The 27205-nt window shown below is 36.6% G+C and overlaps 1 protein-coding gene across 5 annotated transcripts in view; it reads right to left on the reverse strand.

The window, feature by feature from the left end:
• Positions 1-25785, reverse strand: part of Su(H) (recombining binding protein suppressor of hairless) — a 38322-nt gene extending 12537 nt beyond the window's left edge. The window contains exons 1-3 of one of the 5 annotated variants that reach the window (XM_065493766.1): positions 25662-25785; positions 25201-25237; positions 24321-24357 (exon numbers count right to left, since the gene is read on the reverse strand). Coding sequence is in view for 4 of the 5 variants with exons in the window: in XM_065493762.1 (XP_065349834.1) it covers positions 19077-19130 (54 nt within the window). In the remaining variant the exon portion in view is untranslated. Of the gene's footprint in view, positions 1-2463; positions 2614-19076; positions 19393-24320; positions 24358-25200; positions 25238-25661 lie in introns of those variants that run through there. The other 4 variants (XM_065493762.1, XM_065493761.1, XM_065493765.1 and 1 more) reach the window with 4 other exon arrangements.
• Between the last annotated feature and the right edge of the window lie 1420 nt (positions 25786-27205).

Here is a 27205-nt window from a genome sequence, read left to right on the forward strand (position 1 = left end):
TAAGCGTGCGGACGAATGCGAGACGAGAGATAATTTTCCGCCAAATGCAAGGAGACACGACGAATTTGAGCGAGTGAAACATTTTCTCACGAAGGGCATAGAATGAGGTTAATTAATCTGGATAACTGTTTGCACTTTAGAACAATTTTATGCTGAAAAAAAATTGAAAAATTGAAAAAAAATTAAAATTTTTTTTAAGAATTTAAGAGTGTCGTTTGAATTTCTCAAAAACCACGATTTATTTAAAAATTAGGGAAATTGTCCTCTAAATTCGCTCACTGCTGGATAGATCCCGACGAGAGAAGTCGAAAACAAGTGAAAAATCTTAAATTTAATTGTATACCTAGTTCCAGATTAGATTTTATAGAATAATTTAAAATGATTTTTTCCAAAGAAAAAAATTGTATTGTATGGTAGAGCACAATATTCCAAATTGCTATCCAGTTATATTCGTTTTATTTGTGAAGCCACACCATTTAAAAAAGGACCAAGAACGGAAGTGGAACTGTTTGTTTTGTAGCAAAAATCTGAGAATTGACATCACATCACTTTCTCACCGTAAACTTTATTTATAAAAAAGTTGTTTTTCCAGCGAGAATTAAATCCGGATCATCAACCTCCCTCTTTTCATTGATGCGCTGAAAGGGAGACTATACCGGCACCACTACTTTTTGTCACGAAACCCAGCGACGGGATAAAAAAATATATTTCCCACACGCTTTTGAGGGCAAAAGGCTCGTTTTCACCACCGAATAACATCACTTAGAATTTATTTAGCTGGGGTGAGCGGCGGCGAGATGCGAGATGCGGAGAGCAGAGCGATTGCGCGCGGCGGGCGCATTTCTCATGATTGTGCGTCTTGTTAGGTTCCCACGGTGGCCTTAGACCTCTTCCCCTCAATATGGATATGGCTTTCTTCCGCCTGTCTGCTCATCTCTCGCCGCTCGCTCGCTCACTCGCTAAGCGAGCGTCGAGGCCCGGGAATATCCCCCAGCGATCGCCGCAATTCCGAAACATGCATTTGATTTCGAGAGAGAAACACAAACACCTCCGCCCCGCGCCACGTAAATCACGACCTCGAGTGGCCCGTGAGCTCTAAACCACGTTCCCATGCACCCAAATGTCAGCGTTTCCGCACAAAAAATAAATGAATAAAACAATTTAATGGTAATTAGTCATCAATCATCATTAATTTTAAACATCAAAACGAGGTTCCCAGCAAGATGTAAAATTTTTAAATGCTTTCGTTTTAAGAGCAGCGTTTTAAGACACTAGAAAATTAAATCAGAAACTCGAATATAAAATGCAATTTGGGCAGAATTTATCTCAGGTCCAAAAGTTTTATTTTCAAGATCTTCTCTTAAAATTAAAACTGGAAAAAATTAGAAATTTAAATTTACGGAATAAAATCTAGCAAATTAAATTACCAATTTTCCTTTCCTTATAAATTTAAATTTTTTAACTTTATTTCTGTATAAAATGCCAATTTGATAATCCTAAATTTAATTTTTAATTCGCTAAAAGAACATTTCTAGCCATATTTAACATATTTAATTCCAAGAAATATAACTCACAAGATTTTAGACTGTAAAATTAAAAAATTAGCGCAGGATTGAGAAACAAAATAAGTAAATGACGCGGAAATTAAAGAGACGCGAATGTTCCCACGGTGCTGGCCGACGAAAACGAAAGAATCAGGGCAACGAGTACAATCAAATTATGCAAATGCAGCAGACAATCATCTGCTTTATATGTGTGGAATTCGCGTGCAGCGTAACGCAATCACCTCGGGAGGGAGAGGATGGCATATAATACATATTAATTCTTGGCCGCCGATCACGCACCTCCACACCGGACCTTCCGCGAGTGAGCACCGCCAGCGGGCCCGTTCGATACAAATTTAATTACTAACTTGAGGAATTTACTGCACGATTTTTTCGGGGAAAAATTTGATAAAAAGTAATAATAAATAATTTTCTAATTTTTTATTCTTGTGAACATATTAAAGATCGACAAACATTCCTTGTTTTGAAATTTTAAATTTGATTCTTTTGAGAAATAGTTGACGGATTTTTTATATTTCAAGTAGTTAACTTCATGTCAAGTTGTTAATTATTTTAATCATTTTTAATTTGAAATCAAACGTAGGACCAAAAATTAAATATTTGATAAAAAATTTATTTTTTAATATTAGGGTTGGAAACCATAGTCAAAAGTTTCCATTTATGAAAATTGGTTAAAAAGCCAATATCTGAGTTTTAGGAAAAAATAAATATTGTAAGCTTGAAATTAATAAAATAAAATTATGTTAATTTAACTTTCGTCAAAATGTCATGATACCTTACAATTTGAAATTTGATATTTTCACATAACAAAAATAAAAGCTAACCATGTTTATTTGCAAAATTAAAACAAGAAATATCAATTTAAAGAAACTTAAAACAAACCACCGGAATTAATTACCCATTCAGATCGATTTTCCATGACAACGGGCATCGTCGCTGCCGGCGAGAGGGCTGCCCTGGGAGAGGCCCTGACGATGAGAGCGGCAGAGAGCGATCGCCGCGGCTTTCGGAAATCAACTGCTTGCTGATATCACTCACTCACGCTGCTGCGGCTCCAGTTGTCTCGCTCTGTGCCACCTCCCTCCCTCGTGCCTCCAGCCCTCCGCCGCGCTGCCGCTGGAATGGCAAGCAGCGGCCTTCTCCATCCAGCGCCACCCCCCATTAACCTATTTTCCCACACTCGCTGGCTGGCTGGCTGGCTTTACATACAGTATACGCGCGGTGTGGTTTAAAGGGCCTGTTTTCGGCGGGCGGGTGACGACGATTCAATGCCAGTAACTCGAAGCTAAGCAGATTTCACTTTTCCACGACACATAAAGCGCGGCTTAAGTGTTTGTTGAGAGTTGTTAAGGATTTTTTTTTCTTTGTATAGCAATATACTAATTTTGGTTGAAGGTCCTACCCCTAAAGTAAATTTCTGTTGTTGTGTGTACCAATAATAATTGATCTCTTTAAGGATGTCAGTTTTATTTACCTTGAATTTCCAATTAGGATCTTTATTTTTTTAGAATTAAAATGCAGTAAAAATTCCGATACTAAAAGGAAAGAATCAAATTTTAAGATATGGTAAAGCAAAGTAAAATAGATTCCAAAATTGTTCAAAATTTAAACTATTTTTAACTAAAAAAATTTAACAAAAAATACCAAGTCATTTTTCTGTGCATAAATTTTAAAACTGCAAAAGAAAATAATAGAAAAATTGCAATTTATATATTCTGCATTTTTTCACTCCTCAAATTTTAATTGTATCAAATTTATTTTAAATTTGATAGGTACGACTCCGAATAGATGGATTTGCAAAGGTCAAATAATGAACAAGAAAAACAGCTTCAAATGTTATTCTTTAACAATTGTTTTTAAGAATCCATCAAGAAAAAAATTTAAAATAAAATGGAATTCAGTTGAAGTCTCGAAATTTTATCAATTATTTTAATTAAAAGGAATTTATTCCAATGAAAAAAGTAAAAATAATAAAATAAATAAATAATTCCAAAGCTGGGCGGTGCATTCTTGAAAATCTTCAAGAGAGTTGCAAAATCAATCAAAACCGGATAAATTATGGTTTTGTGGAAAATTTTGAATTTAACGCAATGTCAAATTGATGAACATTTTAATTTCTGCTTTCCGGTTAGCTAACTCGAGCTTTTAACATTTTCTCCAAATTTTCTGGGCTGCTCAACAAATAATTTTGTTCCATTAATGGTCTTTGGTAATTAAAATTCGTGATGTTATAGCAGTAGAGTAATTGTAATTCATACAATTTTTTCATTTTTTTTAGCCTTCCATTCCTAGTTTTTAATTGGAGTAGCCATCGTAAAAACAATTTTATTAATAAACAAACTCGCTTATTTAAAAATAAAACTAATTTCTTCAAGAGAAAAGAAAGAAACATTTTTTTTTAATTTTGGAGAAGAGCGTATGCAAAAGTTTAGGCGCCGTGGCGTGTGAGGCTGGAAGCGCCGGCTGCCGCAGGAATTCCCGAAAGCGGACAAAAGGAGTTTAATTAATACGTGGCGGCGGGCGGGCGAGCAGCTTAAAAAGACTTCCCACACCAATCAAGAATCAAGCAGCGTTGTGTGTCGGTCTTTCTCACCTGTTGACACACACACCCCGCTCACCCCAGGCTTCCTTCCTGTGTGCAGTTATTTAACATTCATTATTTCATATTTGTCGTGAGCTGCTTTGCGGGCCGCGATACTTTTTTCTCACGGTAGCCTTCTGCTCCCCTCCCCCCGCGCGCCTCGCCTCGCCGCGCCGCGCTGCTGGTCCTGGGCCTATGGGTGTCTGTGGGAACCTCTGCCCCTTTTTATTGTCTTGCTCAAGTAATTTTCGGCCGCCGCCACAGCGCATCTGATACAATTTCTCTCTCTCTCTCTCTCTCCCTTTCACGTGTGTGTGTGCGTGCGTGCGTGTGTCGTAATTCAATTAATGATATGCAAGCCGAGTGATAATACATAGTTATAGTTGTTTCATCCCTGGGCCGATACGCGATCGAAATTGCGCCGAGTGTGCCACCTGTTGCGCGCCGCAATCATTCAGCCTGACTGACTGCATGGGAATTTATCACCCAGGGATTAATTTATGAATGAACACGGCCCCCTGAGGAAAACACGAGTTTTTTTAGATCAATCTCTTGCTACTGTTGCAGAAATAAAAAAATATTACTATATGACGTAATACTTCTTCTTGACTTGAAAAAAATCATGCTGTGAAAATTTAAGAACGCATGTTGGTGTTTTTTTTAATCGACCTTTTTATTAGTTTGGGTCGACTTATTTTTTAAGTTTATTTCTTATTTTGAATATCTCAATTTTTGAAAAGTTTGGGAAAATGTAAGATGCCTGGAAAATTTCAAGATGTTTATTTTAGTTCAAGGTGAATTTAAAAAAATTAAAAATCGCTCGATCGGTTTATTATTACCCTAAGAGCTAAGAGCATGTCAGAGTACACATTCGTGAGGTCAGATAAGACCATCAGAGCAAGTGAGACTTCGAAACCCGGCGTCAGGGTAGCCCTCGAGTGGTCGAAATAATTTAATTCGCAATTTTTGGCTAATTTACCGATACCTGACGAGCTCTGTATTGGTCCGATCTTCAAGATTTTCACACTGTTGGATCGGACAAGTCGAGAGCTTTCAGAATATGTCAATTCGACCCCTTTCAAAGTCACCCTGATGTGCCAAAAATTTTGTTTTTGGGCACCCTGATGACTTAAATATATATTTTAAATTTTTAAACAATTCGTCCTGGTCCCGGTAAAATTGTGCAGCTTTCAACAACCAAACGCGAATTTCCTTGTTGCAAGAAAAGGTCAACAATCAATTCGACAGTGAAAATTTGGGTATTTGTTGAACGTTGCGCAATTTTACCGGGACCAGGGCGAATTTATTTTTAACTTTTTCTAATTAACAAATTTGTTCTAAACCTCTCTCTGATAAAATTTGTACGTTTAAAAAGACGTAAAAATGCTTCTTATTTAAAGAAAATATTTTTTCATTCAATGACGAAACGTACATTTAAAATATAAATTACTTTTCCTAAGAATTAAAAAAATATCCGATTATTCTGTGTTTTTTTCCAGTGCTGCTTCAACAAATGCAAAAGCAAGGTCATTTTCTCAGCATTTAATCGTGTTTGAAACAATCAACGCAACCGGCAGCGCACAAGTGTTGTTCAGATTGCAGAACAAGCACTTTTACGAAGCGGAGAGTTTGTCAAGACCTCCACGAGTGCACCGCAGGTATAAACAGAATGTGTTAAGAGTAAATTATTTGTTTTAGTAATGTATTTTACGAGTATTGTCATGGTGTGTTATTAAAGTGATTAAATAAGTGATGCAGTTATAGTTTTTTTAAATTTAAACAATAAGTTAACCATTTTTAAAGATGTAATTTAAACTGATTTTTTATAAAATATATTAATTTAAAAAATAATGCAATTAACTGTCACCGTGTCACCCTCCACTACAGTTCTTCAGTTCACAAATTAAAGTTTTCATCTCACAATCAGTTGTAAATTGGGTCAAGATAATTACTGCAAAAATAACTTAAATATTTGCTTTTTATTGTGTTCTCGTTTTTGAAATATAACTAAATTAAAAAAATTTGTTTTTATAATTCAACACTTTTCAAAAGTAACTTTGATTGTGTGTAAAATCTAAAAAAAATCTCAAGCCAAATCAGGCCCTAGTTAATAGAGAATATCAGATTTTACCAAATTATACATAAATTAGCCAATTTTTCACTTGATTTTGACTCCTCTTGTCTTGACCGATCCAACTGTGTGAAAATTTCGTGGAAAACGTCATTTTGAACGTATTAAACCGTGATTTTGCATTGTGGAGAGAGTGCATCAGGCGTTTGTCGGCACTTTGGGTGCAATTTAATGCAGCGGCGTCGGCGGCGGTGTCGGGTGTGTTGTTTGTGTGTTGCGTGCACTATGGGAAATCAATAATGAAAACGGCCCGAGAGAACGAGCGAAAAAATTTTCTCACAAAGTGACTTTGAGAAGGACGTCGGAGGACGCCCGGCCATATTATTATTTCTGTCGCTGTGTGTTTGCATAGTCATAACAATAGTGTCCTAGCCAACTTCAACCGCTTTCAATATCGCGCTCATTCAATATTATTATTATTAATTCGCCCACATCACAGATCACGCGATGAATCATTCTCCGTTCCTTAACTTAAAAACGAGAAGACTAAACATTTCTATGGTGCGCCGATTTTGGTTTTCAGCACGTCAAATTAAATCTGAAATCGCAAGGAGAAAGTGGACGGTAAAATTGTAATTAAATAGTGGAGCCATTTGATGATAACTCTGAATATCAATCTAATTAGCATATATTTTTTATAATAAAACAAACCAAAGATACTTTCCATGTTTAGCTTAGAAATCTTAATTTGGAAAAGAATGGGACGAGGTCACCTTTTAATTAATTAATTAATGGTTTATTAAACGCAAAATATGCGTGCAACACTCTACATCTAAAGGTTAATCAATTTTTACACATTTTCGCTGCTTCTCTCAAAGTAAGTTTTCTTGCTGTACACTTTTGGATATGATATTTTTCACAAGTCTCGCCACAGAACTTACATCTACAATCATAATTAGGCTCATAGTGAAACGTTGCATTATTACAGAAAATATAGTGATATCCATGACAAGCAAATCTTGCAAAAATATGTCTATCAGGAAAATCAGGGCCACGCCAGTTGTCATTAATCATAGTTTCAGTCTCAAAAAACTCAGAACAAATTAACAGTCTATTTGTTTTCTTTTCTTCACAGAACTTTATATACACATCAGTCTCTGGTAGATTAAATCTAACCTTTAAGTCAGTTACATATAAATTGGAGTCTTTCGCAATCAATTCATAAACATAACGAGATCTATTATACTTAGAAATTCCAAGCACTTTTTTAAAATAGCGAGTTTTCACTCTTTCTAGATTTACAAAATCCATGTTAGTTAGATGTGGCCAGATAATTTCAATTCCATATGAGGCTGTTGGCGAGATTTTAAGGTCGAAGAGTTTAACCGCAGTATTGATAGAAAGCCTGTTTAAATTTTTAATGCTATAAGTAGCCATTAAAGCTGCTCGCACTCTTTTTTCTACATGTCTCGAAAAGGACGTGCCCGAGGTTTGGAACACAACACCTAAGTATGAGAATTCAGACACAAATTCAACATTTAAACCATCTAATTCAATTTTATCAGTTTTCGCATACCTGCCCCGCCCAGAATTCCTGAATTTCATCACTTTACACTTTTCAATATTAAGCTGAAGGCTCCTACTTAACAAATATTCCTTTAAGGCGACAATTGCAATATTCAAATCACTCAAGAACTCACTCGTTAGTACAATGTCGTCCGCAAATAGAATAGCTTTCAAGCCAGGAATGTGTTTAATAACTTCATTAATATCATTAATTGAGATATTAAAAAGGAAAGGAGATAGGCAGCCCCCTTGACGCACGCCATTCGACTGGACAATAACCTCTGATTCTGCGACACCATCAACAATTTTCAAAAAATTTACATCTAAGGAATTAGCTAAATATTTTAGTTCCACTTTAGAAACATTTCCCGATTCAACAATTTTCCTAAAAATCATTTTTCTATCAACGGTGTCAAAGGCTTTCTTAACGTCTAAAAACAAAGCGTATAGTGGCTTCTTTCTTTCATATACCGACAGATTAATTTGATCGATTAAAAGTGTAACTGCTTGTAGGGTTGACTTACCCCTAACGAACCCAAACTGATTCTCAGGAATATCGTGTACTAAAATTGAATATAACCTATTATGAACAATTTTATCCAATAAATTATAAAGAGTATGATTAAGACTAATCCCACGGTAGGAATTTTGATTTTCGGAGTCCCCTTTACCTTTATATAACAGGTCACCTTTTAATAAAAAATTATTAAATTCTCTTTAAGGCGTAATTTAACTAAAAACTAAAACTACTATCAATTTCCTTGCAAAAATAAACACAAACTTGCAATTTTAACAAATTTAAAATTATTCTTCCGCAATAAAGAAGAATAACTTGAGAATATCCAAATGGACCTGATTTTAGTTTTTTTCTTGTCAGTCATAGAATTAATATAAATTATTTACACCGAATTTCAGGGTTTTTTGTGTGTAGAAACAGGAAATGTCCTCAGCGCTATTAATTTCCATACATACTGCATTATTATTTTTATCCACCATATTGTTTCTACACATCCTGCGCAAATGGAGAAATAAAACGCATAAATTAATAAAAGGCTTTCGAGGCGTTCGTTAGGTTCACTTGCGCTTTTCACACTTGTGTATATTTTGGGCGGCATTCCAGCCGCCGGACGCGAAGAAACTCGAGTCAGGTGCTGAAAGGGTGGGAGCAATCTCACCGAAATTCGACGCGGCCGCAATGGAACAAATGCAGTGCGACCGCGAATGAGTCAGCTCGCGCGGGTAATTCATCTATTAAGTGCCACCTTCAGGCAGGGACCGATTTGTCCTTGATTGGGATCGATTTTTTCCTCCTTTCTGACGACTCCGATTCTTGATACAATGCCGCTCTGCGCGAGGTTCCCACCTTCCGAAGAAATAATAATGAATGCGAGCACCTGCAGCCGCGCGGCGAGAAATCAAAACGCGGCCACATGACAGACCGCAGAAAACCATATCGCGTGCGGTAATTGATTTGCTCGTAGGCGAGAAAATTGTTTTCGGTCACTTTTTTGTCCACCAAAGATCACCATTTATTTTTTGTCTGCACTTCAAATGTTTCATTATTATGGAAAATTGAACCTGAAGTACTCGATCATTTGCCGGAAATTTTCAGTTTATGATTTGATTTCGTCTGGAATGTTTTAATGCAATTTTTTCTTCAACTTTAATTTGGAAAATATTTTTTACTCAGGTAAAAGAATGTGGGTGCACCCTGAGCCCCCTGATGGCTTCAAAAGGGTCGAATTGCAAATTTTCTGAAAGCTCTTAGATAAAGCCCACACCGCAGACGTCAGTAGAGGTGCCAAATTGAATGATATTAATCTATTAATCGCTTGATGCCTACCCTGACGATTGGGTTCGATTTATTACCTGCTTTGATGGTCTTATCTGACACCTGGATTGACCCCCAGCACGTTTCGCAGGCGAAATAATGAACCGCGATCGTGCAAATTTTTATTTACCGACTTTTCACCAGATCTAATGAAGCATTTTTGCAACCTTTCAACCTCCAGACCTCGAAAACTAAGAGTTGCAACATTTATACACATGCTACACACATTTAAGGGCAATATTTAGTCTTATAATTTGAATAAAATTGGTTTTAAGACATTCAAAAATTACTCGAATATGTAAAAATTAAAAAAATATAGTTTTACTAGGCACATTCCGGGTTTGATTAGTTTTTTGGCATATTTTGGGACAAAGTTTAATGTTCTAGCATAGTTATGACTAATTTTTGTGAACACCGAAAAACCTGCTAAATATTTTTCCTGAAAAGCTTTATTTTGACACCCTCCAGAAAAAAACACAGGAAGAGGTGCTCTTATTTTTAGCCAAAAATATATTTAACAGGAAAAATAATGCTGCTGGGCATTTTTCACTCTCTTATTTATAGACGGATTTTTGAGGAACACGGTAGCTCTTTCCACACGGATTATTTTCCGTTTGGCGGAGAAAAAGACCCAAATCATCGTGTAATGACAGTGATTTCCAGTAGTTTTGGCGCGTTAGTCTCGTCTCGCTGGATGGGAGCAATTTGATTCGAGCGGGTGTGAAATTCGAGGCTCTCCCGTGAATAGACTCGTGCATTATTTTTTATCCGACAAGCTGCCGAGTCCAGCACCATATACACCGCCTCTTTTTTCTCTCCATCTCGCTCGGAATCGGTGCGAAATGTAGCCAGGCATGACCGCCGCCGATTTTTCTTTTTTCATACCGACGCTTTTAGACAAAAATAATAGGAGCGATTGGCCGAGCAACAACACGGTGGAGTGACTGAGACTAATTGCACGCAACCAATCGCGGTGAGGCAGTTTGCCTTAGAAAATGGCAAGTCGTGACACAATAGAATGCCTTGAAGGTCTCTTTTTTAAATTAATAAAATTGAAAAATAACCGAAAAATACAGACTTTTAAATTTGAACCAAAATACGTTAGAAAATTTTAAATTTATAATTCTGATGCGAAATTGTGGGTGTACCCTGAGCACCCTGATGGCTTCAAAGGGTCGAACTGCACATTTTCTGAAAGATCTTGATTTGGGCATTCCAATGAAGTGGAATTCTTGCAAATCGAACTAATACAGAGCCCGTCAGGCGGCGAAAAAATTGTTGAAAAATTGGATTTTATTGATATCGATCGATTGAGGGCCACCCTGACGCCAAGGTTCGATTTCTTACCTGTTCTCGCCTGTTCTGAAGATTTTTTTGCAAACATAAAATTTGCTGTCCATCTAATTAGACATCGTTTGGAGCAAAGTTTGATATTCTAGCTCCATTAAAACTCGAGATAATTTAAATTTTGTAGCCTCCGAGAGGCTGATTTTGATTTTCCACAGATTTCACGCTGATTTTCCGGGACACTAAATTATTTCAACACCTCTAAAACACTAAAAAAATCTGAAGTCGGTATCAAACCTCTTGTAGAAAGACCCTTTTTCTAAATTAAAGAATAATATAATTTATAAGTTGAAAAATTGAACTCACACGTGGTTCTCGGGATATTGGTGCGCGGGAGGAGCATTGCACGCGCGGCGAAAAAAGCCCAAGGTGAGTGCGGCGTGTCATACCCGAATAGGGATCGCGTCTGATGAGAAAATTCTCACTCAATGGAGCATATTGGTCGCACGTACCACTATTATTTGTTGCTGCCTGTCCGTTCACATAATCATCGCTCGGTTGCTCGATTGCGGTAGGCTGTATATATGCTCTTTTCTTTTCATTTTTCCATTCATGCCGCGCGCGGTGCATCGGCCGTCGCCGCGAAATTTCTTCAGAAAAAAGTAAAACTCTCAACCGTCGTGAGCACGAGCGTGCACTTCTTTGACTACTGACGTCAAAAGAGGTGATTTGCTCCATCAGATGAGGTCAATCATGGAGCACAAATTTTCTCAAACGGTTCAAAATGTTTTTTGCCTCATTTTCGCTGGTTTTTAAGAAGACGACGACATCGGTACAGAAAAATTGAGACGAGGGAAGAGTTTTTCGATTTTTATGGATTATAATAAATTATTTCTGACAATTTAGGAGACAGATATTGAAATTAAATTTTAAGTATTCGTAAAAAATGTAATTCTAAGGAGTAGCGTTCAAAATAAATTTCTCTGTAATCATATGATTTTTTTGCGGATTCATAAATATATTTAAAATGTGTCAGCTTATATTTCGGCATTTTTAAAAGGAAAAATGATATTTTTCTTTGATTTCTTTTCGTATTTCAGCCTATTTTAAAATTTTAAATTAATATTTATGAGTGGGAATAATATTTTATGAAAACGTAAGAAGATACGTCTTGTAAGAATTGTCAGAATTGTAGAAACCTTAAAAACAATTGAAATTTTTGCCATGAAACCGTCTAAATTTTCCCAAACGTTAAAATGATAACTTTAAAGTTTAAGAAAACTGCCAGTAAAAACTTATTTCGTTTCAGTTTGTCAAAACTGCTGTATTTTATCAAATAATTTCAGTCAAAATTCTGGTAGTTTTATTTTTTTTAACAGTTTTTACCCTTCAAACAAACTATTTTAGCAACAACTTTTACTTTCCGCCAAGAAAATCCCATTCGATATTTTTACATCAGCAAAACGGACAAATTGCAGCAGACAAAACCCAGATTCAATTTCCACGAGGCGAGATCACAGGCTGAACAACACCTCATTACTGTCGAAACCTCATTTCCCATTAAGCGTATAAAATTTTGAGCGGCCGATCGTGAGCACGAGATGATCTCTCGTCGGTATGTGTGTGGGGCGGCAGCGGCACACCTGGCCGACCAGCAGATTTACTTATCAAGCCGAGGAAAAAGGAGATGACACGCTGCTCGCTCGCATGACCGCATGCGGTGTGTGGAAATTGCCGCCGACGAGCGTGGGTGCACTCGCTGGACCATATCAATATTAATGCTGCCGGGTGGCACAATCAAAAATTCGCGCCGCCTCTCTTGTCTCTGGCCACGGAAAGAGCAGATAGAAGATGAAACACGCGGACAGCATGGAAAATACAAAAAAAAAGAAGGTGAATGAATGAAACGCTCTCTGTGTGAGTTGATTGCTTTTGTACGAGGAAATCCTTTTAACGAGCTTCTATTTGAGCGAAAATTTTGACGAGTAGGGATAAATCGTTAGCTAATTAAGATCTCTTCATGCACTTATTATAACAAATTAATTGGCAAGTCTTCATTATTTAAATGGAACTCCCACAATTAGTGCCTAGCATTCCTTCAAATATGGGTCTCTGAAAAATTCTGCCATTTTTTCCCAGGGTTGCATTCCTGACCACGCATGGCTCGTCAATTTCTTACAACGTTAAGACAAAAAAAAACTACTATACTTTTTTATCTTTCTATCAAAAAATAATAATCTTGCAGTTTCTGTGTAAACTTGTAGGCCCTTTAAAGTTTAAAAAAATCCCCGTTTCTTCAACTAAAACTACTGACCTTTTATTTATAATTTAATGTGAGAACATTTCAACGCAAATTTGGTTAAATTAAAAAAATTAGCATATATGAATGTTTTTTAAAGTTTTTTATAAATTAATTTGAAGGAAAAGAATTAATAAAATGTTAAAAGTGAAACTGTCCTAGAAAAAACTTCTAGAATTGTGATTGTATGCTGGAATTTTTCAATTCAGAGGCAAAATATGGCCGGTTTCAGGTATTTTGTACATATTAAACTAATTAACGAAGCAAAAACGATTTAACTGTAAGTGTCACGACTTTTCTCTTAGTCTCTAATTGAACTTTTCGCATTTCGGAAAATTTGATTAAAATTCAGACGATTGCATGTGTTGTGACACTCTTTGGCCTGTTAATGGCGAGTTTCATGTGAATTTAAAAAAATAAAAAATAAAAATCGAAATCACCTCAGCGCTTGTTAAATATGTATTTTGCCAGCTATCTGGCTAGGCTTCCAAAAATTAAGTCTATATTATTCGCTCTCGATTACTATTATTTGTGCTTGGCGCAATGTTTACATTTAATCTGTTACTAAGGGACTCGGCAGATAAAATAAATCGTCTTCTCGCGCGCGTTACGTCTGTTTCTTCATCTTCTTCTATCTTTTTAGTTGCTCAAACGTGCATCGCGGAATCTCGGCCATTTTCTTTAAAGAGGTCTTCATGCAGGATAAAAAAATTTTCTTTAGCCCGAATCGCTAAATATTTCTCGCCAGAAGGTCGCGAATTTAATTTTCTTTCGTCAGGGTCGCAAAATTTCGTCTTAATCAGCTCGCAAATGCTTTTCTTGTCCGTTCGCAAATTTGTCTCGTCAGGGGACCCTCCAAAATGCCGCAATAGCATGGTAAAAAATCTATTGTTTTTTACCAAAAGTACCCTGAAAAAGTTCAGAAATGAAAAAATTAAGTTTCCCTTTTCATGTAATTATTTGGTTCTAAATTGATTGACTAGTTTAAAACATAGTTTAAAAAATGACATTTTAAAAAAATCGCACACAAAATAGGACCGCGTTCCAGTGGAGCCTCAATGGCATAAATTTCCTGAATGAAAAAAATCTAATTCAATTACATACATTTAAAACTGCTTTTCCTTAAAATCAGTGAGGAATAAATTTGCTAACAAAAAATTAGCATTTACACCGCGGATCATTCTTATTGTTGTGGGGTCTGAAAAGTTGAAATAAATTAATGAACTGAAATTAAAGAAGCGTGAAACGAGGTCTGGTGAAGCGGTGTTAAAATTCATTGATCCCGACCAAGCAAGCAAGCAGCAGCGGCAAGTGCATGAGAAAATTTCGAGACCAAACTGATAAGCCGCGTTTAAATGGCAATTATCCGGCTTGCGGCAGCGGAAGGAGCGGAAGGGTAGTCGCGCAAGTTTAAAAAATCAGAGTCCACTGCGGACCGGAAGGCACCTTGTGATACGCCGGAATTTTCGCGCTACAATATCTCGGCGGCGCGGAGAGCAGCAAATCGTGGGAACTGGTGCGACTCGTGTGTTTATGCGTGCGCACAGCACGCCGAGAAGCGCGCGAGAGGACCTTTTCCCAAAGTAATCATGCACACAAAAGAGGCTCAGCCGAACGAACAATTTGCTTCCTGTTTTAATTGAAGCTACATTAAAATAATAACAACAAAGGCGCAGAATTATAATCCCATTTGGAGCGAGCGAGGTTGTTGACTGCGCAGCCAGACTTTTGAGCAGACAGCACCGCCACCGCACTCGGCAGCTGGGTGACACTTTTCGCTCAAAGGAGGAGGAAGTCCTTTCGGAGACGGCATAATATTGCCATTGCCACTCGACGAGGGTTCCGCTAGATTTTTATGAATTTGTTTGAAATAAAAATGAGATCCGAACAGTTGAATTTAATTTCAAAATAGCAGGAAAATTAGAAAATAATAAAACAGTACAAAATTTTTCCCTGATTGCCTTTTGTGAGAAAATCTGCTAGAAAGTTTGCATTTGAATCAAGCGGTGAGCTCTTCTCCCTATTGAAAAAATCCGGATTTATTTTAAAAGTAGGGAAATTTAGCTAAAAATTTCACACACCGTTGGATAGATCGCGACGAGAGGATTCGCAATCATGGGGTAAAAATTGGTCAACTTCTTTAAATTTTCGATAAATTTGGCCAAAAGTCTGAAATTTTATTATTGTTGCTTATTTGGACTTTGAAAATGGTCCGATTTTCAAAAACACAAACCTTTCTAGACATTGCTTGTCAAGACGAAACTAACGATGTTATTTTTTTAAATTTTGGTTCTTGCCAGCAGACTTTTGGGAAATTTAATAGCTTTGGGGAAACATTTGATTTTTTCAGGATGTTACCAAAGACTTTGCCTTGATTTTTGCTTGCTGCTAAAATGTTTGGAAAAATAAACTTGATTTTTTATCAGGAATTTTCGGAAAAGTGGCATGTGCAGCAAAATTTCTTGCCTCACGATAAAGATTGGAAATTTTAAGAGCTGGGCTTAATTCCTCCTGCTTAGCATATGTCATTTTGTACTCGCATACTAAATTTCAAGTAATTATGAAGAGATTTGTGCCCTTTGTTCAGTAACCTTTGTTTAAAAAAGTATCAGTTTTCGCCAGTTTTCTCAAAGAATGTCTGAAATTCCTATTTTTTTCGATTTTACCTTGCGAAAAGTGTCCCACCACACTTAAAGTTTTGTCCACTTTGATTTTGACCATCATTCCCTCTTCAAACCCTTTATGAATCTGCCCTTAACGCACTCTCCGATCATCTGATCGAAAAATGGACCTCAAAATCGGATTCGGCGCAAAATAGTTAGATCAATTTCCGAAACACCGCAAATTTTCTTCAACTTCACTCTCGCAAGGACAATGGACTCGGGACAATGTTCTCAAAATTTCACCACAAAAAAAATCAACCACAACCTTCAGGGAGCGCTCAATTTTTTTTATTGTTTTTCATTATTTAACATTATGCTCCCTGTATTTTTTATTCATGGTTTTATATTTAAAACCTCCGTATTTTAATTTTGAAGCAAATCTCTGTAAATTTTGGTCCTTGAGTATTTACTAATTTTTATTTATTTATTTATTTTTAATATGGATGCATGCAAGTTTGTCATGCATTGCATATTTCAAACTAGAAGAGTTTGTTCAATTTTTCAACTCCTGCCAATTTGAATAATAAATCCGTACAGTTCCAATCTAGAAAAACCATTGGAGTATTGCCATAAAGTATATACAAATTTCCTTTATTATTCGGCATAGTCTCATTAGTCTAGAACCCTACACGATAGAAATTTGTCCAAGAAACAACCTGAGATTTTTGTTGGAAAAAAAACGAATAAAGAACTAGGAAATCTTAGTGGTCAAGAGTAAAATTAGTGAAGTGTGTCTGATCTAATTTTTGACAAGTCCCATAATTTTAGAAACCAAAAAAAATCATGGATTTGTCCCCCTTACTCTTTTAAATTCACATGAGTCATTGCTTTGAGGAAAATCAATCTGTATTACGATTAATATTTAAAAATATATTACTTCTTGAAAGCGGTGGCGGCATCGGTTTCACTGAGGATTGTATTTTTCATGTCTGATGAGAATCGGCGAGTGTATTTATTCGCAGACGTGTCAAAGCACCATGCAGGTCCGATCGGATTGTTACAAGAGAAGAAAAAATGGTTTCAATACAATATTGCCGATCGGGTTACCTGCCCAGCCGGCCTGCGCGCGAGTCATGCGAACAGGACAAGTGGAACACACAACTAACACAAGTCCAACTGGCTAGCTCTCGCTGTGATCGCATCTCACACGACCAAACAAACACCGTCTCAGGTGTGCTACTGCATCTGACTGATGCAAGTGACTTTGAGAAAAAAAAATTATTACTTCTTTAAACGGCTGCAGTTGCAACAGGAAATTGAATTTCAATGAAGAAAATTTCGTAATTTATAGCCTACAATTGTTAATCGGTTTCCTGTTTTACTTTTGAAACCAAATGCTGAATATTTAATGATGGTGAGGGGAAAGGGTTAAAAAATACAGAATATTTCTAAATATATGTTTCACCGTTGGAAATTTAAATTTATAAGTTCTTCGCCCACGCTTTGAAGCAGTCCATTTCATTTAAATTTCGCACCACTGTAAAAGAGTCGGTCTTCAGAATTGAAAATTTTCGCTGGTTTGACAAGCGGTATTTTTCTTTTCATGAATTTTGCCGCACCGATTTTTGCGGAATTCAGTAGCAACTCATATCTAAAATGTGCGAAACCCGAATCAAGACGGAAGTATAAAAATTAAAATCAGATGTTGTCCAAATTTCTCGAAGTATTAAACGGCTTGTACGTGTTTTTTCGCTTCATTTAATTCATGTTTAATGTCGCTATTTAACAAACGGTGAGCGCAATGTGAGGTACATTTATAAATAAATCGTGATTTTTTCAAATGGAGACCGTGCTCACTGCTTGCAAATTATGGACCAGATTTTTAGCAGAAAAAATTAAGAATTTAATCTTAAATCGAACAGAAATGGTTCCAAAAAAGTAATCGAAAAATGACCGAAATGGTTTCGTATATAGGAACCGAAAGAGAAATGCTTCCAAATAAGGGGAGCAAAAGCAAACGCTTTCATTAGAGGATCGAGGAACCAACGTTTCCACATTTTCGCTTTAACAGAACCAATACCACTTCCAGAAGAGAAGCGTTTTGATCTCAAGTGGAAGAGAATTGGTTCCATTTCGCTTCCATTGGAGGCGAATTTTTCTGCCTGGGAACAATTTTTGTTAGGAATAAATTAAAGGAAAAATTTAGAAGAGAGCAAAAAATTGGGGCTTCTGGCTTGAAGAATACGATTAATATTTATAACGAATATTCAGCCAAAAATTGTTAAAAAATCAGCGCTGAAAAACCGCAGGTTGAGAAAAGGGTTTGTGAAAACATTTAAGTTTGTATCGGTTTGAGAAAGAAAAAATCAGCCACATCAAAGAAGTGAGCAGTCATTGTTGATTTTTTTTTTCAACAAGGCCTCCTACGAATCACCACTTTGCCTCCCCACCTGTACCTGACGACCGTGATTGAACCGCCAAAACGAACAGATTTTGGAAGGGATGGCGTCTCGGAAGTTATATTAATGTTCTAACACTTACTGAAAAGTTGTTATTTTACAAGCACAGCTCACTTGGATGTCTACCTGCATATCTAAAGATATTAATTATGGTTTTTTGAAATATGCGATCTGCACGCGTTTTGCTATTTTATAACGCATATTAACACCTCAACACAACGCCAAGAAATCTTGAGAAGTTTTAGGATATTTCAGCTCTTCTAAATTTAATTATTTTTCGGCGATAGGGTTGCCGAAACAATACGTATTTTAAATAATATTCAGATCACCCAGAAGAACCACTTTTTCGATTTTTACCTATCTTTACAGTTTATATTCTCGACTAAAGATGACAATTTTGGTTGAATTTGTTAGTAATCTTGAACTGAGTCCAATTAATACTTTATATTTAGAGTTTTTTGCGACAGAAAAATAAAACACTGAAAGAACAAAGAAATAATGATAAAATAAAGCCAATTACTTCAACTTGCCTAAAATTTGAAAATGAAAATGTGCAGAGAGTTATTTCTTGCAGCTCTCTGGCGCAAGATATTGGTAAGACAATTATTGGTGGAAAAAATATAAATTAAAATGTGCTATAATTGACTGGCGAATTTTGTGCAACAGTTCAAAAATATCCCTGGATCTTAATATTGATTTTAATCGTCAACTTCTAATATTTTGGTCTACATTTCTAATTTTTATAAAAAAACAGCCCCTATTTGAATATTCTGAAATTTCTCTCTACCGTCCGCAAGGCGGCAGTTTGGCATACCTCGTGGGCCTGGACATAGACGTCGTTGACGGGCATCTGTCCCGGCGTGGACATTGGCGTGAGGGTTTGCAGGGTGGCGCTGTCGTCGAGGGGGTGGTGCAGCTGGGGGTGCTGGAGGGCCTGCAGGGGTAGCAGGTGGTGGTGCTGGAGGTGCTCGAGGGGCAGGCCGCCGCCTCCGGAGACGGGGCCCTCGAAACTCGTGACCTCCAGCTTGGCGGCGGCTCGGCTCGGGGGTGGCGGCGCGCCAAAGTCGCTACCTCAACTGCCGAAATTGCTCTTTTTTCGGCCTGCACTCTTCACGCTAAGACACTCGCACGCCTCGAGCTCCTACCAATTGCGAGCCACCGTGACGTAATTAAATCACTCACTCCACGAGCCGGCAATCAAAACAGGTGGCTCCTCCCCGCGCCTCCCACCGCCCGCCGCAGGTGCAAACCACCGCCGAGATTGCTGCTTTTCGCCTTCTCTGCCGTGATTTGCGGGGTTGCATCGCGAAAAAAATGCTACCAGCATGATTTACGGAGCAAAAATGTTCCAGTGACGTCAATTTTTGGTGAAGCAGCGTCGGGTTTCTTGCTACAAAATTTCGTTGTTGTGTTTTATTAAATGTTTGACTAGTTTCTAGCTTTTCTATCTGAAATAAAATCTGCAATTTTACCTTAAGTTCAAAACTGAATTTCTTAAAATATTTAATATAGGGGCTAAATAAAGTTTATGCTGAAAAAAAGTGGAAACCGTCTGTCTAACCTAGGGCTTTTGTAAAATTTATCTGGTTGTAAAATGAGCGCGTATAAATATTGAATTCCAAGATGTTTATAAGACAATTTCGATACAAATTTCAATGAAAAAGATTAATTCTTAAATTGCATTTAAAAATTTAATCTCAAACATTAAAATGAAAAATCTTTAAATAATTTTTGGAGCGAGAAGTAAAGTAATTGAACATGCAGTGCTCAAATTTAATAAAATGTTTCTTTTATAATTTCTCGCAAATGTCAAATTTATAGAAAATCAAGTAAAAATTGAATGAATTTGGAAGGGGAGTTTCTTGAGCGTTTAAATTCGCTGGACCCATAAAAAAATCATTTCAAACAGTTGAAGGTTGTCCATGATACTGTCTGCATGTAAGCTGAAATCTGCATCTTGCACTCAACCTCAATAAATAAGATTTTTTGACTGTTAAATTCGCAATTTCAACTGGAAAATTGAAAAATGTTCATCCTAATTTAATTCCATTTTTATAGGATGCAGAAGCTAAATTAAGGCAATTTATTTCTTTGGAGGTGGAGACGTTTCAATTTTCGACGAGGAGGATGTAACATGTGTGCGATTGAAGCTACAATTATTGTGGAATTCGATCGGTGGTGCTACAAAAAAAGAACGCAATCTTTGTGAAATAATATCCCGAAAAATGGCTATATTTAGAAAAGATATTATTGCGGCCAGAATGTGACCGCAAGTTCGATGAAAATAAGAGTAACAACGCCTGAAGCGACCATTGCAAACTAACTCTTTCATTCCATTCCATTTTTCTCAAATTTATAAGGAAATTCATCTTAGTTTCAGTCATGTTTCGAATAACAAGGAAAATGGGAAAATTCAATTCTACAAATGCAATCATCGCCTTAGAGTGGCAATTTTGTTGCATTGATGGTATGCCAAAGCCGCACATCAAATGCATATAGTTAATAACAGACACTGATATTAAAGCAATAAGGAAGTTAAATGGTAAAAACTATGAACGCATTGTCTTTTAATTTCTAGCCACCAACTCTCCACGCACAAAAAGAATGAGTAATATAGCGTGATTTTTTTTTGTTCAAGAGCTAAAAAATTACGTTACTTATGATTGTGGGAATTTCCTCAACTCTCCTGATCCGCATAAAATGCAACAATTCGTCTCTACAATGTGCAACAGTCAAATCAGGATGAAGAAACAATTAAGTTTGAGAATGAGAACCAATTCTTGAAAAAATTAAACGAATTGTTCATTTTTTTTCAATGGATTTTATAATTTGGAGACAGTTTTCACCGCACTTCTGATTAAAAATTAAAATTTAGTCTTTTTCTAATTTATTTTAAAAGGTAAAATAATTTTACATAATTTTGCGGTACAGTTTTTGACAGGGTTAAAATAAATTAGTATTATTTTAAACGTTACCCGGTTTATTTGTAAAAATATAGGAATGGACACTTGATCTATAACAAAATAAACCATTCAATTTGCAGCCGAAACATTGTGTTCTAAAAAAATCCAGTCAGAACGAGTCTTTTGCGATATCGTTGCAGTCTGTTCTCCGAGTTGTTCTCCTTTCCGCCCAAAGGTCGAACAACAGGGCGCTTTTCTCGCTTTCAGCTTTCGTGCACCTTGGGCGAGGAGACATTTTCAGCGCAGGCCGAAAGTGTGTTTCGTTTGATCTCACGCACGGCAGCGTGAGAGAAGAGAATCGCTGCTTTCTCACCACCTATTCAAACCTAATAGTGCTTTACAGTTCCTCAGCGGCCGGGCGCAACGAGAATCAAACCCCTCAGTAAGTTCAGTCGCCCATGCGATGCGATGCGCCGCGGTACACCACAATCAAATGAATTGGATTAAATGGCCGAGAAACGCACAAAATTCCGACAAGAGAGCATCGGATCTGGGTGCGCGAGGGATGCATGTTTTTTTCTCTCCATATTTATATTCGAAGCTTGCGGTTTGCTCGATTTTTCGCATCGCAGCCGGGCTTCAGTCCCACGGATTAATGCAAGAGAAATAGTTTGTTTTTTTAACACCTCAAAAAGAGGGGATAAATTTGTAGCCAGTTTTCATTCAATTGGGAAAAACAGGGCTGTAGCTACAATTTGTGAAACTTTTGTTTTTTTCTTTTACCTTAATTTGGTGAGCTTGAAGTTTGTCTGCTATTTATTTGATGTAGCAAAAGCTTACTGAAAATCAGGGCACAATTCACCAATAGCCCAGCTACTTCCGATTTTGAGGCCGCTGGGATTTCTAGCTCACCACTGCTACTGAGCACTTTAATGATTTATTTTGATGCGTTAAAAACACAAATCAAACAAAAAATAAACATCAGCAAATATTTTTTGTTTTCAAAAAAATTGTATTTCGTTTCGGCGGGAATTGGCTGCACCGAAATTTTTCTATCAAGCCCGTCAAAAGAAATCATTTTAAATGAAGATGCTCAGTGGCAGGATTGAGTCTGGACTAGTAGAGTGGACTGAATAAAAGTGGTAAGTATACGTTAGCGAAATTTGACGATGATGGCTAAAAACACTACAGGCTTTCGTCCTCTAAAGTAAAACAAAATCGGACAAATACCGACGGGAAAATCGAAATTAGGCACGAAAACATGGTTTAATGTCAGTAAATTAATAAAGTTATATTTACATTTGTTTCTTATTCCTATACTGAAGCCCTTTTTCCCCCCAACATATATGGTCCTTCTAAAGACTGAACATTAAAAAGGTTTGGTTTGGCTTTATTTTGTATAATTTTAATTTTTAATGTTGAAAATGTTGCTCTTCTAGCCCATGACGGTTTAAGATATGTATAATGACTGTTTAATTGTTTTAATTTATAAAATAATAATGAATAATTGTATAATTTCTTAAAACCTGTTGAGAATTTCTTTATATTTAACTGTTTGTAACTTTTTAAAAAATGGGACGCAGCTAAATAATTAAAATTGAATCAGGTTAGCAATTGAATTGAATTGTGTGGAACATTTTACTAGAAAAATCAAAAGAGGAGCTTGTGGCACCAGTGAAAAATCAAATTTTCCCCCTCAAATTTACAGTTCTTTGGTAAATTTTGATTCCTTTTGTTGAGTGACAGATCTGTCGAATTTTGTATGTATAGCATTTTTCGGGGTAAATCTTTATTTTGAAATAAAATAGGATTTCAAGTAGGGAGACAGTCCTTACCGTTTCAAAAGCATGCTAACCTTAGAGCCACAAGAATTTAATTATGATACAAAAATTTTAAATTTTCTTTCCCATCCTGTTATTTTGTTTGGGTGCTACAGAACAGAGAGAAAGGTGTCTAAAAAACAGGTTTGACGGGAAAATTTATTAATAAAATTCCGGGAAATCAAGGGAAAATTCAGCGTTCAAAAATGAGGATTTCCTGAGCTAAAATGACACTTGAACTTAAAAAACTCTGTGCCAAAAGATGCATGTAAAGAAACCCGAAACAATTTTTTTTTTTAATTTTGTGACGATGATCTGTTTTTTTATAATTGAATCCCTTAAAATACATCGTTTTTTTACTAAAGGTAAGAGGATTATATGGTATAAATTGTTGCTGTACGTGTTTGAACGTGCCTAGAAACTATTAGTCATCAAGATACAAAGGGTCAAAGGTCGAAAAAAGTGTACTTTAAAATGAAGGTGACTAAAGTGGATATTTTCTAACAGTCCTCCGGTTTTTTTTAATTTCTTTGAAATTCAAGGACTGCCCAAACGCAGGAACAGTCGCATCAAATCGAAAAAACCTAGCATATATTATTGTTACAATTTAAAAAAAAATACTGTCCTTGATTTTCAACGCGCCGAGCTAATTTTTTACAGTTTGTGTCGTTAACCCTTTTTTTAATCAATCTATTTTATATCTGTTGCTGTTAGCAGGCAGTAGACTGGCGCCGTTTGAAAATTTGCTAGATTTCGCAGACGAAGCGCAAATTCAGCTTTGTTGAAATCTGCTGCTCGGGTGCAATGACGTGCGTGAATCGAGGAGACGCCGTCCGTGTTTTGTGAGTCAAGAAGCGGAGTTTAAAGCGCGAAAGATGGCATCTCAATTGGCACTCTCATTAAAAGTCACTGGCAATTAACAGGCCGGCGGTGCGTTTTTCTCACGGAATGAGTTTCTCAGCAGCAGCCAGCCAGCCAGCGAGAGAGGAGAGCTTCTTTATTTTTTAATTTATCTTTCCCCTAATCACATGGCATTGTTGTTATCAGCGCAGTGGCTGTGTGTATTGTTGTTGCAAGCCCAAAACACCCCGTTAGGAATATAATAGTGAGATCTTTCCCACAGAATCTGTGCGGCTCTCATTGTGTTTCACCGCGCGCACAACACACTGCTTCGCCGACAAGTATCTGTTTTTATTAAATTACTAATATTATTATTACTATTCCCCGCCATAAATTTATTACTCCCCCCTCACAATCAGCTCGCCGTTTTAATTACTACTCGAAAGCACATTCCAGGCCGAGATTCTCGTTTGGAAATCAATCGTTTCTACTCACCAATCAGGTCGATGCGGCTCTTGGACGAAATCCGGATCTAAAATACAGACGAGAATAAATTATAAGACCTCGGGGAATTAATTGAAACCGGAAAATCATTGCTGCCAATTCATTAACTAATTTCTGAGGGTTCAGTTTGAGCTAGAATGAACTTAAGAAGCACTACTGTAAATTTATAAGAAAAGTGGCTGTGAAGTTAAACTGGTGACGACTTGAAATCTTATTTCATTACACAACAAAGAATTCTCTGCCAAAATGTTTCACACAACGTTGGATGGATCTTGACTAGGCGAATCGAAATTTGTGGTGAAAATGGCCAAGCGCGCTTCAAATTTTGGAGAATATTTCATTATTCATTTATTATGGATACCATTGGCGTACGACATAATTACAATATTTTTTGTTTATTATAGCAAGCCGCTTGGGACAATGTTCAAGTGGATCAATACAGGGCAACAATTGATACTTAATTTGAATTGTTGGTTGCAATAAGCAGTCGATTAATACACAAATTGTTCTACAATTTTCAATAGCTAAAAAATGGATCTTGCTAGTTGCTACAAGAAAAATTCAAAAAATTTCTCCAAACTTCACAGCGCTTGACCACAATTTCTAGGCAGATTTCTATTCTTCTTGTCGACGTCTGTCCAACAGCGTATGAAACCTCTTAGGCAAACTCTTTGTTGCGAAATAAAATCAGATTTCAAGTAAGGAGACAGAAAAGCATGCTAACTTTGCAGCTACTTTTCTCAAAAATTTTCAGTGCTACTTATTGTTAGGTCAAATAAATCCTGTAGGGGATGGGTTCATGTATTGCCAACAAGGATTTTCCAGGATTTTTCACTATCAATCGTCTTTAGAAACAACGAAATTTACTCACCAGTTAGGTTGACAGCTCGTGGACAAATTCGGCAACGCTGGTGGCACAACGAGACCAAAATTACAATTTAACAACAAAGATTGAAGCTACTAAGACACGTAAAAATGATTATCAAGGGTTTGAAAGTCTGTATTTTGACGAAGCATCTCTTCAAATAAATTTGCCGCCAAATTTAGCCCAAAACCCCGATTCTAATTCTTTTCTTGCGTGATTTGAGATTATGTGAAGGCCGAAATAATCCTGATTACTAATAACAACACAAATTACAAGATCACCAGCTAATATATTGGAAATCGACATTCGTCAAAAAGAAAACAAAGACAACCGTTGGTATTTTGTTTGTCAACAAAGATAGCCCATCGTCGCCGACACATGTTTGGCATCCTGTGGACGCCGCCAAAATTGGAAAAAACATTTTCTATTGTGTGATTTGTTGTCAATCACACCGCATGCTTATCTACCTTTTTCTAATTAAATTAAATTCAACCGTCGATTCTGCAGAAATCAAACACGAAGCAGCATTTTGGATGTGTGAGTATCAAAACACCGGCTGGTATGGAATTCGGTTGATTTATTGCGGCAAGCATTAACCGGTTTTCCCAATCGAAACACGCTCATCGATATCCGAGATGAGACCGTGTTGGATTCTGCCTGAGTGGACCACTACTTGTGGGATAGTAATCGGAGTCAATGCAGATTAATTTTTTAAAATACCGGTTGTTAATCAAAGGTGTTTTTTCGTATTTAAATCATTAAACTCCCTTTGAATGATTTAATATTTAAAAATTTAGGTTTCCTTTTTTTGAAATGCAGTTTAAAAATTCAAATAAAGCTGATTAACTCGTATCTATGAATTTTGAGATTACCGGTATTTAGTTAGCTTGTCTTTGTTTATTTCCGTGAGACGCGTAGTTTGGCGCCATCTATGAAGTAGAATTCAAACCATGGAGCGAATTTGGGAGACTTGAGTGAATGTGGCGCTAACAATTCACTCGTAACCGCTCCTAACATAATATTATATTTTATCAGCAAGCTGGACACGTGGTACTCGTGAAATAATAAAATCGCTTTTTTTAAAGAGGAATGATACTGGAAAAGCCTGTAAAATGCTTGTTGCGAATGCATAAACTCATCCCTTAGGATTCAGTTAAAGCCTAAATTGACCTAAGGAGCACTGTAATTTTTTTGAGAAAATTGGCTGGAAAGTTACCGTGCTTTTCAAATGGCAATGGCTGTCTCCTTACTTGAAATCCGATTTAATTTCAAAACCAAGAGTTTCCCCAATAAGTGGCATACACCGTTGGACAGATCTCGACGAGAGTTATCGGAATATGCCAAGAAAATATGTTCGAGCACTGTAAATTTTGGAGAAAATTGGCAAAATTTGAATTTTTATTGTAGGAAAGTCATTTTTTTATTATTGCAAATTGTTGAACAAATTGTTTATCGATCAATTGTTTAAGGCATCCAACAATTTAAATCATTTTCAATTGTTGCCCAGTTTCATTCCACTTTAAGACTTGGCGTAAAAATGATTCATTTGACGAGTTGAAAACCAAATCAATTCAGGCCAGTCTCGGTAAACATGACAGTAAATATTTTCGTCATTTAAATTATTATTTTAGGTTTCAACTGCGAATGACCCTATATTATGAAACAATTATTAGTTTTCAACTCGTCAAATCAAACGAAAATTCAAAAGAGCATTATAGTTGAGATAAATTTTGTTGTATAAAGTTCATGGCAACACGCTGAAGCCTTTTTCGAAATTTTCTGTGCATGAAATCGTTTTCGGTTTTTAGCACTCCGAAACACGACGCTTGATTTTGTTCATTAATCAACCAGGTTTGATGTTAGAATGATTAATCATCGTGACTATTTAAGACTTTCAGAGGCTTAAGTTGGAATCCATCTCTTGTCTTTAGGGTTTAAATTTGACTTACTCAAAACATGACATTTTCTGCATCGATTCATAATGTTTACTGCCGTCACGAATTCAAATCTG

The sequence above is a fragment of the Cloeon dipterum genome, chromosome X, assembly GCF_949628265.1.
Source record: "Cloeon dipterum chromosome X, ieCloDipt1.1, whole genome shotgun sequence".
Lineage (NCBI taxonomy): Eukaryota > Metazoa > Arthropoda > Insecta > Ephemeroptera > Baetidae > Cloeon > Cloeon dipterum.